At 34.5% G+C, this 16,055-nt stretch overlaps 2 protein-coding genes across 2 annotated transcripts; one reads left to right on the top strand and one right to left on the bottom strand.

Annotated features, from left to right (window-relative positions):
* On the bottom strand, window positions 3,261–5,737 carry LOC109350702. The gene is made up of 4 exons (XM_019591962.1): window positions 5,466–5,737; window positions 4,653–4,749; window positions 4,143–4,208; window positions 3,261–3,679 (listed from the first exon to the last, which is right to left on the bottom strand). Exons 1-4 carry the CDS (start codon window positions 5,681–5,683, stop codon window positions 3,590–3,592), a joined length of 471 nt encoding a protein of 156 aa, XP_019447507.1. The 5' UTR covers window positions 5,684–5,737; the 3' UTR covers window positions 3,261–3,589.
* Window positions 13,296–15,546, top strand: LOC109350582. Its single transcript, XM_019591805.1, has 5 exons — window positions 13,296–13,607; window positions 13,782–14,039; window positions 14,196–14,768; window positions 14,883–15,174; window positions 15,422–15,546. Exons 1-5 carry the CDS (start codon window positions 13,296–13,298, stop codon window positions 15,544–15,546), a joined length of 1,560 nt encoding a protein of 519 aa, XP_019447350.1.

The following is a 16,055-nucleotide window of genomic DNA, read 5'->3' as shown; positions in this document are numbered from 1 at the left end:
TGAGAAAAAAATAAGTTACAGTTGATAAAAAAACTGCATTTTAGAAAATTCACTTAAAAAATGACAGAATAGAAGTTATGTAGTTTACTAACTATATTATAGGGAACAATAATATCGATTTAATAATTTTTTTAGAGGATTAGTTTTAAAATAAAATAATATTACAGTTGAGAAAAAGAAAAGCGAAAATGAAGAGACAACGATAGGGAGGTGACGATAGGGGTGAGCAAGACACATCCCAACTCGTAGACCTATCTCAATCTGATGATTTAGGGATGGGTCTGACCCGTCCAACTAAATAAAAAATGACAGACCCTATTAAAAGGGACAAACCCGATTTGGGTATATATCCTGGTCACTCGACCCGTATCTTATAGTTATATATCAAAAATAGTTAAATAAGCACATATCAATACTCATTATGTTCAACCCACACAACTCAAATACTTACGAGCCCACACAACTCAAATACTTACGAGCCCACACAACATATCCACACCACTTATCATATACAAGAACATTTCAGCTTATATTGACACTTGACAGTTTAAATTGTTCAGAAATTTTTAATATCTTCTATAATTTTCAGTCACGTGAATGTGATAGTTTTTAGTTTGAGTGATGCAATCTGCGTTTTGTAGTTTATATACTGATGTACGTGAGATGCAGATTTTAGTTGAGTTTGTATTCATATTGTGATAATTTTGATTGTGCATGCTTAAAGATTTGAGAAAAAAATTATGTTTGTCATTTTGTTATTTTTCAACTCGGATTCATCCCTATCTTGACCCGTCTTATTTTGGATCTGTCCCTTACGTATCCCATCCTAATTAGAGACGAGTTTGGGTTCAAAAATTGACACAATCAATCTTTAGGGACGGATGAGAGACATGTTTAACCCGTCTCAACCTGTCTTACGCTCACCCCTAGGTGATGGCAGACAACGAGAGCAATAACGACAACAGATGATGACAAAGGCATAAGTTGGTCATAGACTATAGAAAAGGTAGAAAGGGGAGAGTTTCTCTGAAAATAAAAAAAATTTAACCCAAATTTGGACCTAAAACTTGGTTTGACCCGCTATTTATTTCAACAAACCAGAAAAAAACCCATTTAACTTGAGTTCCGCCTTTTCCGCCATGGCGCTTCCATTGTCATACTATCATAGTGTCACTTCCATGTAAATGACAAGGAAGGCCATATGGTGGATTTTTTGAAATAGTTAACGGCGATTGGCTAGTAAAAGCAACCACCATCCGCCATGACAGCTATTTAACAACATTGCTTGCGTCAAAATGTTCCTAGCATTATGAAGGCTAAGCATGACATGTTATTTAAGTAGTTGATAATAATGGTACAAGCAAATAAAGAAGCTCTTGAAAGGCCCAAAAGGAAACAAGATGAGCTGAACAAGCAGATGTTCAAAAAAGGTGTCTACTTAAGGGGTTAACTTTTAACCTCTTGTCAGACTTTTCCCTCAATTTTCAATTGATTGTTGGTATAGTTTAAGGTGGAGTAGAGTTTTGGAGGGGAATGGAAGGGATGGTTTTGGAAAGCCTCCACTTTGTTTGGGAGTTGAACGAAGGAGATGAGAAGGTTTTGGAAAGATTCTCAAACCCTCTATGTGTATTTTTAAGGTTCCCCACTCTGGGGTTTTTTGGATATAAAATGTCAAATAGATAAATAATCTTAGTAATATTATATAATTTTAGTAATATTATATAAAACCTTCCCTTTATTTGGGAGTTGGATCAAGGAGAGGGGAAGGTTTTGGAGAGTTTCTCAAACCCTTCAAAACCCTCAATATGTCTATTTTTAAAGTTTCCCCAATTTGGAGTATTTTGGAAATAAAATGTCAAAATAGCTAAATATGTTTAGTAATAATATATAATTATCCATTTTCAATTGTTAATTACATTTTTAAGAGAAAATAAAAAATTATTCTTACATTATCATTAGTTTATTCTCCTTCATCTAAATTTCATACTCCAAACAAGAGAGAGAATTTCCTTCATTTTCCCTTCCCTTCCTCCTCTTTCCTAACCCTTTGATCACTCTCATTCCTTTTCCGTCCTAACACCCAAACAAAGCCTAAGGGTGTGTTTGGGAGTACCATTTTGGAGGGGGAGGGAAGGAAGGGGAGGGTTTACGAGAGGGATTCCCTTGTTTGGGAGTTTAGTGGAAGAGAGGGGAGGGTTTTGAAGGATTTTTCAAACCCCCTCAAACCCTTCAAATGTCAAAATACATAGTTCCCCCAAATTGGGGTGTTTTGGGAGGAAAATAAGTCAAATTACTTAACAACCCTTACTAATATTATTCTATAACATATAATACATAACATACTATTGATTTTTTAAAGGGAGAGGATGAGTAAAATAGTATTTTTGTATTACATTAATCCTCCATCCCCTCCCATCTCAATTCCACACTCCCAAACAAGGGAGGGTTTTAGTTGGATTTGTTCTCCCTTCTCCTTCCTTTCCTCCCCCCTCTTTACCCTCTCATCCCTCTCATTTCCTTTCCCTCATAACTCCCAAACAAAGCCTAAAGGAAAAATAAAAAAAATATTCTTACATTATCATTAGTTTACTCTCTCATCTAAATTTCATACTCACAAATGAGGGAGAAGATTTCCTTCATATTCTCTTCTCTCTCTCCCCTTCCTAACCCTTTGATCCCTCTCTTTCCCCTCCCCTCATAACTCCTAAACAAAGCCTAAGGCCTTGTTTTAGAGTAGAGTTTTGGAAGGGAAGGGAATGGATGGTTTTGAAAAGGATTCTCCTTGTTTGGGAGTTGGATCAAGGAGAGAGAAAGATTTTGGAGGTTTCTCAAACCCTCTCTATGTGTCTATTTTGAAAGTTTCCCAATTTGAGATTTTTTGGAGATAAAATATCAAAATAGCTAAATATATTTAGTAATAATATATAATTACACATTATTGTCCATTTCTCATTGTTAATTACATTTTTAAGGAAAAATAAACAAAATATTCTTACATTATCATTAGTTTACTCCCTCTCATCTAAATTTCATACTCCCAAACAAGGGAGATAATTTCCTTCATTTTCCCTTCCCTTCCTGCCCCTTTCTAAACCTTTGATCCCTCTCTTCCCCTTTCCCTCCTAACTCCCAAACAAAGCCTAAGGATACAATGAGCCACTCACACAATTGAGTCTTTATACAAACATGCGAGCAACCCATAGTAGTTAATGTAGAACAATTGTGCTATAAACATTCAACTTAAGGCAATGCATTATGCATAACACAATAAAAACAAATTTTCATAGAAATATCAGCATTCTTAAGAAAAACAGTTTAGTGCAGACAATATATCTGGTAATTTCATCTGAATATGCACCAATGAAACCTGAATCTATAGTAAAACAAAATCTACTGGTACTTATCCAAGAGAATTGACATATTCAAAATGGTTGTTCCAATTATCAGCTCTCAAGTGCCATATCAAGCTATCACAAAGACAACTATTTAAGAAACTATAGAAACTGCTTTCATTGTAAAATCTCTACCAGTAGAACTTATCTACCTTCACTTCATGTCATGCCAAAAAAGACTTGCTGAACAACTGAATTCAACCTCTGGATGATATCTCATCAACAATATCAGAGATGACCTTCTCCATGTCTAGATTCTTCATTGGTGTAAATGGACGCTTCATGTTCTGACACAAAAAAACAATTGATTGTAAAAAATACATGCTTTAATATAGGTGTAAGGTATAAAAGAAAGCAGAGGTTTTTGTCTTTTTTGGGTAATGAAAGATATCATGAAATTAAAAAATAATAATATTGAGGTCAACAATTAAAAACAAATCCCTATTATAGCAACTCAAATCATCAACAAATGGAATGATATTAAGGTCAATAGAGGGCAAGTTTGGCACAACGGTAAAATTGTTTAATAATCATGAGGTCACGGGTTGAACTTCTCTATTTATGAGGATTAGGTTGCGTACATCTATCACCCCTCGTACATTGGGCCATCCCTTTTAATGATATTGGGGTCAATAGTTAAAAACAAATCCCAAACATAATATCGAAAGTGAATAATTGTATGATAATCAACAATTTAACATCACAATTTCCATTAATTCATGTTATAAAACAGTGGAACAGGGGAGTTACCAAGAGGCTAATGAACTTTTTGCCACCTTCCTCTTCTTCCCGTATTTCAAAGCAACCCTTTCTTGGCTATTCATAAAACAAAGGTCAAAAAGTCAGACCAATCAATCTGTAAAAATATTAAAAATTAGACAACAAAGACTAGTCAAATAATATATCATTTGAAGCTTAATAATCATTCACATTGTTCAAAAGAAATACAAATGGTCCTAAACTATAAATGCACAAAAAAACACTAGTAATTGGTAAATTAAACAACCCAATTTCACATCAGGCAACTTTCCTAAGTCAGTCTCAACCAAAATGCCAAAGGGAATTGACCTTCATACATTTATCACCTTTGGTCCTTTGCTTAAAAAAAAATTTACATTTCAATTCTCATATGGATAGTAAGATTCTCAAACGAAATGCACCATTTTCATATTAAAAAACAGATCTCAGAATGATCATATCCTTCATAAACTTCCAAGTTCAGTGAAAAACAATAGATAATCACTAGTTCTCTTGGCATACATTTTTGGGATTCAGTATCACTGTGACTCCAGAAGCACTCTTCTCTAGACCTTCTTTGACCTGATTGGCTCTTGTCTTGAATGAATTGCATTGCTTACTAAAACAAAGCAAAAAAGCAGTTAAAACACATAAGGGAAAAAATAATTATGACAATTAAGCATAGCAAATGGACCAAGTACCAACAACTGCAAATGCTTATTACCAACATTTAGTGTTTGCTAGTTGATTTTTGAATGGAAATGTATTAAAAAGGAAGGCTTAAGAACCATAAAATACACTTGAAAAAAGTTCTTCAAATTTCCATTTCCTCCAAAAATCAATTCACAAACAATGTTTAAACATTCAAGAATAACAAGTAAGTACTAAATAAAACGAAATAGAAAAAAATTTCATCATGAAAAGTAACAAGTTAAGCTTCTCATGCCCATCCCTTTGAGTTTAAACCATAGTTCACAACCATAATTAAGTGGCAATATCAATGTTTTTGGATCTCCACAACCACATCAATAAATGCAACATAATTGCAACAATAACCACAACTTAAAAATCATGTCAAACACCAAACCACAACTTATCTATATTCAAAACCTACACATAAACTAAATACACATTTTTACTTTATTTTTGCACAAATTTTTATTACAAATGTTCAGTTTGGTACCAAAGTAAAGAATAAAGCTAACAAAACAAACTATTCTACATGAAAACTGTACTATAAAAATCACTATACCAAAAATAAAACATAGATTCTTGAACATCAATTCCATTTTTCGTTTGTTCATTTTGATGTAAGGTTAAGAGAAAATAGAATACCAATGCTCAATGATAATCGTGGTCTTAGAAGAAGCATTGTCATCTTTCTCTTCTTCCTTCTCCTTCTCCTTCTTCTGCTTCGTCGCTTTGGTTTTCTTCGGAGCAGGTTCTGAGGCTTCGGCGGCGGTGGCAGTGGTAGCTCGCTTCGCCGCCGCACGAGTGATTCTCGGCGGCAGCAACGTGGAAGGGTGAGGTTGCTTGCGTTTGATTGGTGGCATTTTGGTAAAAACGTTGAAGAGCTGGAAATGAAAGAGAAGAGTGTAGTTGTGTGTGTTTGTGTCTATATGTGTCCTTTTGGTTTTCGCGGGCATCAGATTTTGAATTAACGGTGGAGATTACATTGAAGAGAGAGAGAGGGTTTTGAATTAATGGTAGAAATTACATTGAAGAGAGAGAGGGTTTTGATTTAGACCAAAGGGTTTTTTCCTTTAGACAAAAAGAAATCAAGAATCCAATCCAATGTTCAGAAAATAATATATTGTCGTATAAGGGAGAGATTCACTTACTGCAAGAGTAAGTTTTTTAAACTCACTAATCATTATATCCATCAATTTTATAAAAATTAAATGGTTTGAATTAATGAGTATATCTAAACCATTAGATGTCCATATAATTGATGGTTAAAATGTTGAATAAATTTAGAAAACTTACTCTTGAAGTAAGTGAATCTCTCATATTGTCATGAATACTTTATTTTTATTCTACATGGCAACAAACAATGGTAACTTTCAAGAATAGACACATGAAACTTTTGAGGTAAACATGTTAATGAAAATCAAACTTGTGAGTACTCGTTCAAACTCAACCCGAATTTAATGAGTAAACACGTTGTTATTGGATTCTAGTCCAGGTTTTACCTCATTTCAATTTTTGGTTTTGGTACATGTGATACCCTATCTCGAACCCGTCCCTAACTCGTTCAAATCAATAAATATCTTCTAACAACTCCACTTCTTGCTCATTATTTCTCGGGAGCATATATGTTGTCCCATAATGAGTGTCACTTCATATGGATGGTCAGAAAAATACTTAAAAGTTAAATTTTAACTTAAATACATTTTTTTCAATCAATCACAAGGTGATGACACATGAAGTAAGGTACACATTTGTTGTCTCACTCCTTTGTGTCACCCCTGTGCTAGGAGATAATGATACATAAAGTAAGAAAACAAATGTGTTCCTTATAAAGTGGGACAAAAATGTATTTCTCAAGAGCATATATGTTGCACCATTATTTCTCTTACCCCAACTCCACTTCCTACTAGTGCCCATTTGGTACATAATATAAACAATTTAGTTAAAGAAATCACCAATTTCCTTATTATTACTACTGCCGTCAATATTGCATGTATTACTATGTATTCAATTTTTATATATTTCATTTTTTTTAGAATTAGAATATATTTATTGTATTTTGTATACTATATTATAAATTTTTTGTATTTATGATAATATTCACCTTAAGGTAAGAGATATGATTAACTAATAGGTTGGTGGTGGTTAGTTAAGGTTATATGTTTTTTTTAAAATTAAATAATGTTAAGAGCGAAATAGGAAGTAAAAATTATACAATAATGGAAGTTACACTATGTTTTGACTTTATGTATAATACTAGTGGTGACAGACACTTCGTGTCTCCAAACCCATATTCTAATTTTATAATGTCAAGTATTCAAGTTTTATGTATTTTATTTTGGAGATTTAGAATATCTATTTTGTATTGAATGTATTTATATTGCATTTTTATTGGGTGTACTATACTTATAATTTTTATTTTATTATAATGTTCAACTTAAGGTGAAAGAGAATGTTAATATGTTAGTGGTAGTTATATATGATTATATAGTTTTTTTGTAGAAATTAAAAAGTGTTATGGGCAAAATAGGAAAGTAAAATTACACAATGGTGATAGTTATTTCAAGTTTTGCCTTTATACAATACTAGTGTGTATATGCACTTTATGTCTGCCGATCAATATTTTATGGTACTACGTATTTAATTTTTATATATTTCACTTTTTATGATTAGAATATATTTTTTGTATTCGATGTACTTTATATTATAATTTTTGTGTGTTTATGATAATATTTAGTTTAAGGTGAGCGACGTGGTTAATTGATATGTTGGTGGTGATTAATTAGGATTATATGGTTTTTTACAAAAATTAAATAATGTGAAGTGCAAATTCGGAAGTGAAAATTACATCATGGTAGAAGTTACACCATGTTTTGGCTTTATATATAGTATAGATAGATAGATGCACTAAAAATACACAAGGCTTTTCTCAATTGTTTTACCCCTTATTCCACCTATTCTTTTCTCGCGCTTCTGGCATCTATTTCCTTCTCACTCCACTCAATTGCTACCGATATTCTCTTTCTCTCTCTTGAAATTTTCGATTATCTCTCAATAACTTCTAAGAACTCATTTTCAAATCAGCATAGAATTCTCTATACTAGAACTCAAATCAAAATCGTAGTTGATTAGTAGTGTTATTTTTTCGGTTTTCTGTCGGGTTCGAGTTACTCGAAATCCGACGAGCTCGTGGATGATATTGTTAATTTCAATCCTGTTAAGTTTGGGTTTTGAATTTCGGGTTTCGGGTTGGGTAAGCATAAACCCGACTCTGATCCGCCCCGTTGTCATTCTTACTTTGAGGTAACTATAGTTCAACCTAATCTAACTTTCTACACAAGAATGAAATCTGTTGTTACAATAGAAGTAAAAGTGATATCAACTATTTAAGATATGAAGTTGATTTGTTTTATAAAAATAAGATATTAATGAACTTCTATGAATGGTTTTATGAGATTCAACCAATTTGCTTGATCGTGGACTATTATTAAGAAATAATATAGAGTGGTGGTCCTTCTTATATGGTCAACTTAATACGTTCTAAGAAGAAATATTAGACTCTCGTCAATCTCTTAAGTATCATATCAATCCCTATCAATTGAATCATTTTTTTGAGGCAAAGATCTCTTTAAACCTGAAGTTGTTTGATGTTAGAGTCATATTTCATACATAAAAGGGGCGAATTTATGATAAAAAGTTAATCTAGTCAATATTTAAAGATATAATTGACAAACCTTCCATGTCTCGTGCACACCATATGCTCATTTTCTATCTTATTATTTGAGTAGAATAACAACCATTGGATTTTAGGTCCTTCATTGTTTTTGTCTTTTTTCTTTTCAAGGGAAATACAACTCTTCATCACATTTTATATATCATTTCTTTGTTATATAAAATGACGATGATGATGGTGTAAATTTACAATGTTATATTATTATTTTTGTCTCGAGCTAACTTAGACTTGTCTTTGTTGTGCCTTAATATATTAGTTTCTCATTAATTTGGTAGAGGAAGCTTTGGGACACTAACCCAAAGAGAATAGTTGACATATAACACACCTTTATACAAGTTTTATGTTTTCAACAAATATAAGTACCAATATCGGATGAATACTCATTTTTTAACATATGGCTTTTGTAGTTAGATATGATCACAAATTCGAGCCTATACATTTTCAAATAGCTTGTAGTTTTTGACTTAGTCAATAAGTTAATATAGTCATTCAATAAGCAACAATTGAAAAGAGCTTATAACTTTTAAAAAAATAAGAGTTTGAAAGCTACTTTTGAAAAAGCTATTCGAAATAACGATTAGAAAGTGAAAGCAACTTTCAACAATCTGCTTACCAATTTTATTTTTCAAAACTTTAAAAATTATAATAGTTACCCCTAATTAAAAATCTTATTATTTTTGTTGTTCCACCTTATCTCCAAATAAATAAAATATCGCATAACCGATTATAAATAAACAATTAAAATGAAAGATTTAAAATTTTAATTTTAAATTACCTATGTACTTAATTTCTCTAATTAATAATTATTTACTTAATAAATAACTAAATAATAAATATTATATTTGTTTTTTAGTTATATTTAAAATTTCAGCTAGACACAAAACTAACTTTATTAAATAGTTCCAATTTAATAATCTACTTACAAAACTACAAGCTTCTTACTACCTTTCTAGTGAGTCAATAACTAATAATATTATGTTCTCCCGGAAGTATGTTGATTTGAGGAAAGTTTGTGACACCCTAGAGTAGGACTTAATTCAATAAATGGTGACTAGTTGTGATTTTCCTCATAAGTTTACACAAAGGATATTGGGGTGTGTTAGCTCTACCTCATTTACTATAACAATTAATGGATGATACTTTCAAGGCACTAGAGGACAAAGTCAAGGAGATCCAATTTCATCCTTACTCTTTGTTCTAGCTCTGGAATTTCTCACTAGGTTAATCCAAACTAGAATTACAAAAAATATCAACAAAGCGTTAATTTGTATTATAAAGCTTATTGGATCCTTGGAATGATTAAAATGTTAAAACAATGAGAGCTGAGAGCGAGAGGAGTGAAATTTAACGTTTGTGAGGATCCTCACGGGAGAGGACTTGGAGGCGACAAGGCAGGGCTAACAGAGTGGAAATCAGTCAGAAAGGGAAAGCTACTCTTGGCAAACCAAATAGGTATTTCAAGTCTCTACAAAAAAAATAGCATCACTTTCTTCTTCACCAACATACCAAACAATCATGGTATAGGAGATATGTGGGCTATTTTTTCAAAATGGGGGAATGTAGGTGAAGTGATCATTCCTTTGAAAAGAGATAAGAGGGGCAACCGTTTTGGCTTTGTCAGATTCAAACAACAAGATGAGGATGGGAAGCTGGAAAAATCCTTATCTAATGTTTGGATAGGAAATTTTAAAATTGTTATTAACAAACCTAAGTTCAGCAGAGATGGGAGGCCTTTAACTAAGTTGAATTCGGAGAAGAACATCAACCAATCTAATCTAAAATTCAGGCATAAACAACATATAACAGAGATCCATACCAGTGTTCAAAGGGGAGCCTCCTGGAAGGATATTCTCCTAAATGGCAGGGGGGTAGGGTCATCGATGGATATTTCAAATTGGACAGGGCTGAAATTTAACGTTTGTGAGGAACCTTTGTCAAAGTGCTATGGAATGTTTGTGGGAGAACTTAGAAACTGTGAGGATGGAAAAGATGTTACTAGAATGTTGGCTTCTCAAGGTCTACTCTCTATTCAAGTCATTCATATGGGAAGCAAGCTAGTACTCCTTAAAGGAGTAGAAGGGACAAAGTTTCAAGACTATGCTTGGTGCAAATCTCTGTTTAAAGAGATTAGAAGATGGTCACCTGGAGAATTAGTCAAGGAGAGGGTGGCGTGGGTGAGATGCTCTGGAATACATGTGCAAGCTTGGTTAGAGGAGTTCTTCAAGCTGATTGTAGGCTCTGTTGGTCAATTCATTAAGGTGAGTGAAGGAACAAAGCGTGTGGATAGAATTGATGTAAACTTTGTCCTTCTGGAAACCGAATTCCAGAGTAGAATCGATTCAGTTCTCAAAGTTAAGGTGGGGGAGTTCTTGTGGGATATTAGAGTGGTGGAAATAGACCATGCATTTGATGATTCAAATGGGTTGAACACATCAAGGATTGATGACAGGGATGGTGATTCCGACTCAGTGGATTCAGAGGACGGTGAGTCTTTGCCGGAGGTGAACTTAGGATGAGGAGAAGAGGTTGGTTCAGAGGATGAAGATGATGACGTAGGCATCCATCTAACTAGGGCCCACGAGGCTAAAAAAGCTGGCAAGGAGAGAGATGATGGTGACATATCTCCTCAAACATTGCGATTTGACACTATGAAGGAAGGGGATGACCGTTTTTTCCTGGGAATGGAAAGGGCTACAATGCAGAGAAAGGAAAGTGTTTTGTTGAGTAATAACCTTAAAGTAAGAAATGACACTGATGTTGGGAAAGGACAAACTTGACCAGTGCTTTTACAAGAGGCTTTTCCTATGGTAGAAGAAGAAGGATGTGTTTAGCTTTGAATGAGGCTAAGGAGGATGGGAGTTTTGTATTTGATGTTGGGCCTACGGTTCAGAACTGACTCGGTGCTCCAATAGTTAATGAGAACCATACTTTACTTATTTCAAACTGTAAGATGGGCCTTCAACCTGAAGCCCATACGGAATGCATGATTAAAAATGATAAGGCTAACAATTCCTTTATTCACACGGCTAGCCATAGTAAAAATGACAAATCTATTGACAATTCATTTAATGCCTTTCAATCCAGCGTGGCAACTAGCATGGAGAATTGCACTAGTCAAACATTGGACAACCCCATTATTTATTTGAAGAGAAAAACTGGAGGGCTTGAAAAGGGGTTTTCATCAAAACCTAATAAGAAACATGATGTGGCTCCAAATTCAAGTGAAGTTCTTGGAAATGCTTTGGGGGAGGTAAATGTTTCTAAACTTCACAAAGGTAGAAAAACCATTTATTCCACTCCCTTAATCTCTTTCTATGTTGAGCAAAGGGTGTAAAGATGCAAATAAAAGTATTAAGAAGGTGGGTAGACAAAAGAAAAAAGTTATAAAAAAACTAGTAGAAGACAAATGGAGCAAACTAAGTGAAGTTCAATGTGTGAATAATAATCTAAATTATGCAGTGATGAATCTTGAGGAGGAGGAATTGGACCCAACTATTATAAATTCCATTAGTGATTCTCAAGTTAGAAATGCAAACCTCCTTCATTTCAAAGAGGAGGACTTGGTGGTGGAAATGTTTTGGGAAACAGGTAAGAAGATAGATGTGACTTTTAATGGTGATGAAAATGTCATGTTGGACAAAATTAGAATGTTGGAGATCAGAGATAAGGTTGGCTTTGTTAATGCCAATCGAAAGGAAACAGGGGGGTGATCCATGAATTGTGCATCTATGAATGTTAGGGGGTTGGGGAGTAGGCTTAAAAGAAGATTGTTAAAAAGCCTAGTAGGTAGTAATGATATTCATTTTTTGGGTATTCAAGAAACAAAATGGGAGAATTGTGATCCAAAATGTTGTTACGGGTTTTGGGGTAATTCTAAGTGTGAGTGAGATTTTATTCCATCCATCGGCCGAGCGGGTGAGATCTTGAGCATTTGGGATAAATCTAAGTTTTCAAGATTGAGTACTTATAAGGGAGTTGGTTTTCTTATCATCCAATGCATGAGGCTTCCGGAACAAGTTACTTGTTCTATTGTTAATATTTATTCCCCTTACAACCTGACCCAAAAAAGAGTGCTTTGGGAGGAGTTGAGTGTGCTGAAGAAGCATGATTTATCAGATGGTCTTTGGTGTTTCTTTGGCGATTTCAATGCTGTTTATAGTGCTTCTGAGCGAAGAGGCGGAGCAAGTGTGAGTTGTAGAAGAGAGATGTATCTCTTTAATGAATGGATTAGAGAGGTGGAGTTGTTGGATCTTCCTTTGATCGGAAGAAGCTTCACTTGGTACTAACCAGGAGGGGGAGTTATGAGTAGACTTGACAAATTTCTTTTATCTCCAGATTGGCTTCTTCTTTGGCCAGAAGTAACCCAGTGGGCTTTTAATAAATATTTTTCTAATCATTGTCCTATTGTGCTGAATTATAGAAAGAAGTCTAGAACTCCTATCCCGTTCAAATTTAATAATTGTTGGTTTAAGCACCCTGATTTCATGGATGTGGTTAAGAGAGCTTGGATGGAGACTCAGATAACGGGTTGGCCTGCTTTTGTTGTTAAAGAGAAGTTGAAATGTTTGAAGTTGAAGTTGAAAGCTTGGAATAGAGATTATTTTGGTTGCTTGGATAACAAATTGGCTGATATTTCTAAGGCTATTCTTAGCATTGATTGTGATGGTGAACTAGCTGACTTGGAGATGGATCAGATTTTGTTGCAGAAGAAACTTCTTGCAGAGTAGTGGAGTGTTGCTAACATGAAGGGGAGTCTTCTGTTGCAGAAATCTAGAAACATGTGGCTAAAGGAGGGTGATGCTAATACTAGTTATTTTCATGCTTGTATTAACAATAGGCGCAAAAGGAATCAAATACAAGGGGTTTGGATTGAGGGGGTGTGGTGCGCTGAAGAGAAGGAAATTTCTGAAGGGGTCACTAACTATTTTAAATCTTTGTTTCATTGTGATCAAAGATCCAATCCTACAATTGATGGTGTGGATTTCTCTACTCTTTCGGAATCCCAAATTTTCGAGTTGGATGTGGCCTTTTCAGAGGAGGAGTTAAAAGATGCAGTGTGAAATTGTGCTAGTGAAAAGTGTCCGGGCCCAGATGGTTTCAACTTAAAGTTTTACAAGGAATTTTGGGATCTTCTCAAAAATGATTTGGGTTGTTTTGTGAATGATTTCCACGAGAGTGGTAAGCTTCCGAAGGGGTTGAATTCTTATTTTATTGCTTTGATTCCGAAGATCAAGAATCCCAGCAAGATTCAAGATTTCAGACCGATCACTCTAGTGGGTTCGTTGTACAAGATAATTGCTAAAATTTTGGCAGGAAGATTGAAGAAAGTAGTGAGCTCTTTAATTTCTGCTTCCCAATCCGCTTTTCTCCAGGATCGTAATATTCTTGCTACAACAGTGGTGATTAACGAGGTTATTCACTCAGCAAAGAAGGATATGGGTGGTTGTCTTCTATTCAAGGTGGGCTTTGAAAAGGCGTATGATTCTGTTAGTTGGGAATTCCTTGATTATATGCTTGGTTGATTTGTTTTTTCTAGTAGATGGAGGATGTGGATTAACGCTTGTTTGGTTTCAATGTCGAAGTCAGTTCTAGTTAATGGTTCTCCTTTAGAGCAATTTTCGGTGTCTAAAGGTATCATATAGGGTGATCCTATGACACCTTTTCTTTTCCTTCTGGTGGCGGAAAGTTTTGCGGGCCTGGTAAGAAAAGCTAGATCTAGCGGGCTATTTGAGGGGTACAAAGTGGGAAGATTTGGTGTGGAGATTACCGACCTTCAGTTTGTGGATGATACCATTCTGGTTTGTACTCTGAAAGAGAATAACATTTGGTGTGTGAAGAGTATCCTCAGATGTTTTGAGATGATTTCTGGGTTGAAGGTCAATTTCAATAAAAGTTCTTTGATTGGCATTAATGTAGCACATTATCTTCTTTCTGCTGCAGCTACTTTTTTGTCTTGTAAAATTGGTTCTATTCCCTTTCTCTACCTTGGAATTCCAGTAGGAGCTAATCCAAGTAGATACTCGACATGGCAAAATGTTATTGAGAAAGTGGCTTCTAGATTGGCTGGTTGGAAATGCAAACATATTTCGTTTGATAGAAGAGTGGTGCTTATTAATTCGATGCTCACAAATATGCATATATACATGTTATCTTTGCTCAAGGCTCCGAAGAAGGTTAACACCATTCCTTCGACATCGAGGTGGTGGAGGGATTTGGTTAAAATTGGATCGCCCTTGGGTGATAGATCTATTTGGTTAGAGGCTAATATCTGAAAGGAAATTGGAGATGGATTACATACTAGATTTTGGCAGGATGTTTGGTTTGGTCAGCAAAAGCTTACAGATACTTTCCCGAGATTGCATATGCTTGCTTTGGAGAAGGATGCTAAGGTGGCAGATTGTGGGGCTTGGACAAATGAGGAGTGGTCTTGGCACATTCATTCGAGGAGACGTCTTTTTGATTGGGAGGAAGATCTTGTGAGAAGCCTTTATGTTCTTATTCGGAATCATTCTTGCACAGTTGGTGTTGGCCATCAATGGAGATGGAATCTTGATAAATCAGGTTTCTATGTGGTGAGAACTGCTTACTTGGCACAATTGAATTTAGCTGCAATGGAGCCAGGTAATATCCTTCATTTATGTTGGATTAATTGTGCACCTTCAAAAGTTTGTTGTTTAATGTGGAAAATTCTTAAAGGAAGGATAACTACTAGAATACAGCTTCATAAGAGAAATATTATTGGGGCGGATGATTTGAAATGCGTACTATGTCTTATGCATGATGAACATATTGAGCACCTGTTCTTATCTTGTTCCTTTGTCACCAATGTGTGGACTGATTTTTATTCTTGGCTTCATCTACAATATAGTGTGTCGAATTCGATTGTGGAAGCACTTCAGGTTCATGATTCTCTCTGTAAAATTAGTAAAGGGAAATTTTATGGAGAATGTTGTAGTTTTCTGTTATGTAGTCCATTTGGAGTATGAGGAATGATGTTATTTTTAGAGAGAAAAATGTTAGTCTTATTCATATTATGGATTTGATCCAAATTAGATCTTGGGTGTGGCTCTCAAAAAATATAGGATCGTCTTCCACACATTTGCTCAATGGTGTATCAATCCTTATACTTGTATTGAACTTTATTGTAAGTTGTAATCGGGTTGACACCCCTTGTGCCCGTTTTTAATACATTTGCTTATAAAAAAATTTGATTAAAATGTTAAAAGTTCAATCCGTGGGAGCAACACTTGTTGGGAATGACAATCACATATCTCGAAAATAATTAATTCATTACTCGAATGGATACCTTCATTATACCAAAAAAAAAAGAATTGCAAAAAATAATAAAGTATCACCCAGAGGGCAAAAAGCTAAACATTACAGGTCTTAGTTATGCAGATGATTTAATTGTTGGTAGCAAGGCTGAGTTAGGGTAAATAGAAGCTATAATGGATATCTTCAAGGAATTTTCACAAATCACTAAGTCAATAAACAATATTCTC

This window comes from Lupinus angustifolius, chromosome LG06, assembly GCF_001865875.1.
Source record: "Lupinus angustifolius cultivar Tanjil chromosome LG06, LupAngTanjil_v1.0, whole genome shotgun sequence".
Classification (NCBI taxonomy): domain Eukaryota; kingdom Viridiplantae; phylum Streptophyta; class Magnoliopsida; order Fabales; family Fabaceae; genus Lupinus; species Lupinus angustifolius.
Note: the sequence above shows the minus strand (reverse complement) of the source record. Positions and strands in the feature narration are given on the sequence as shown.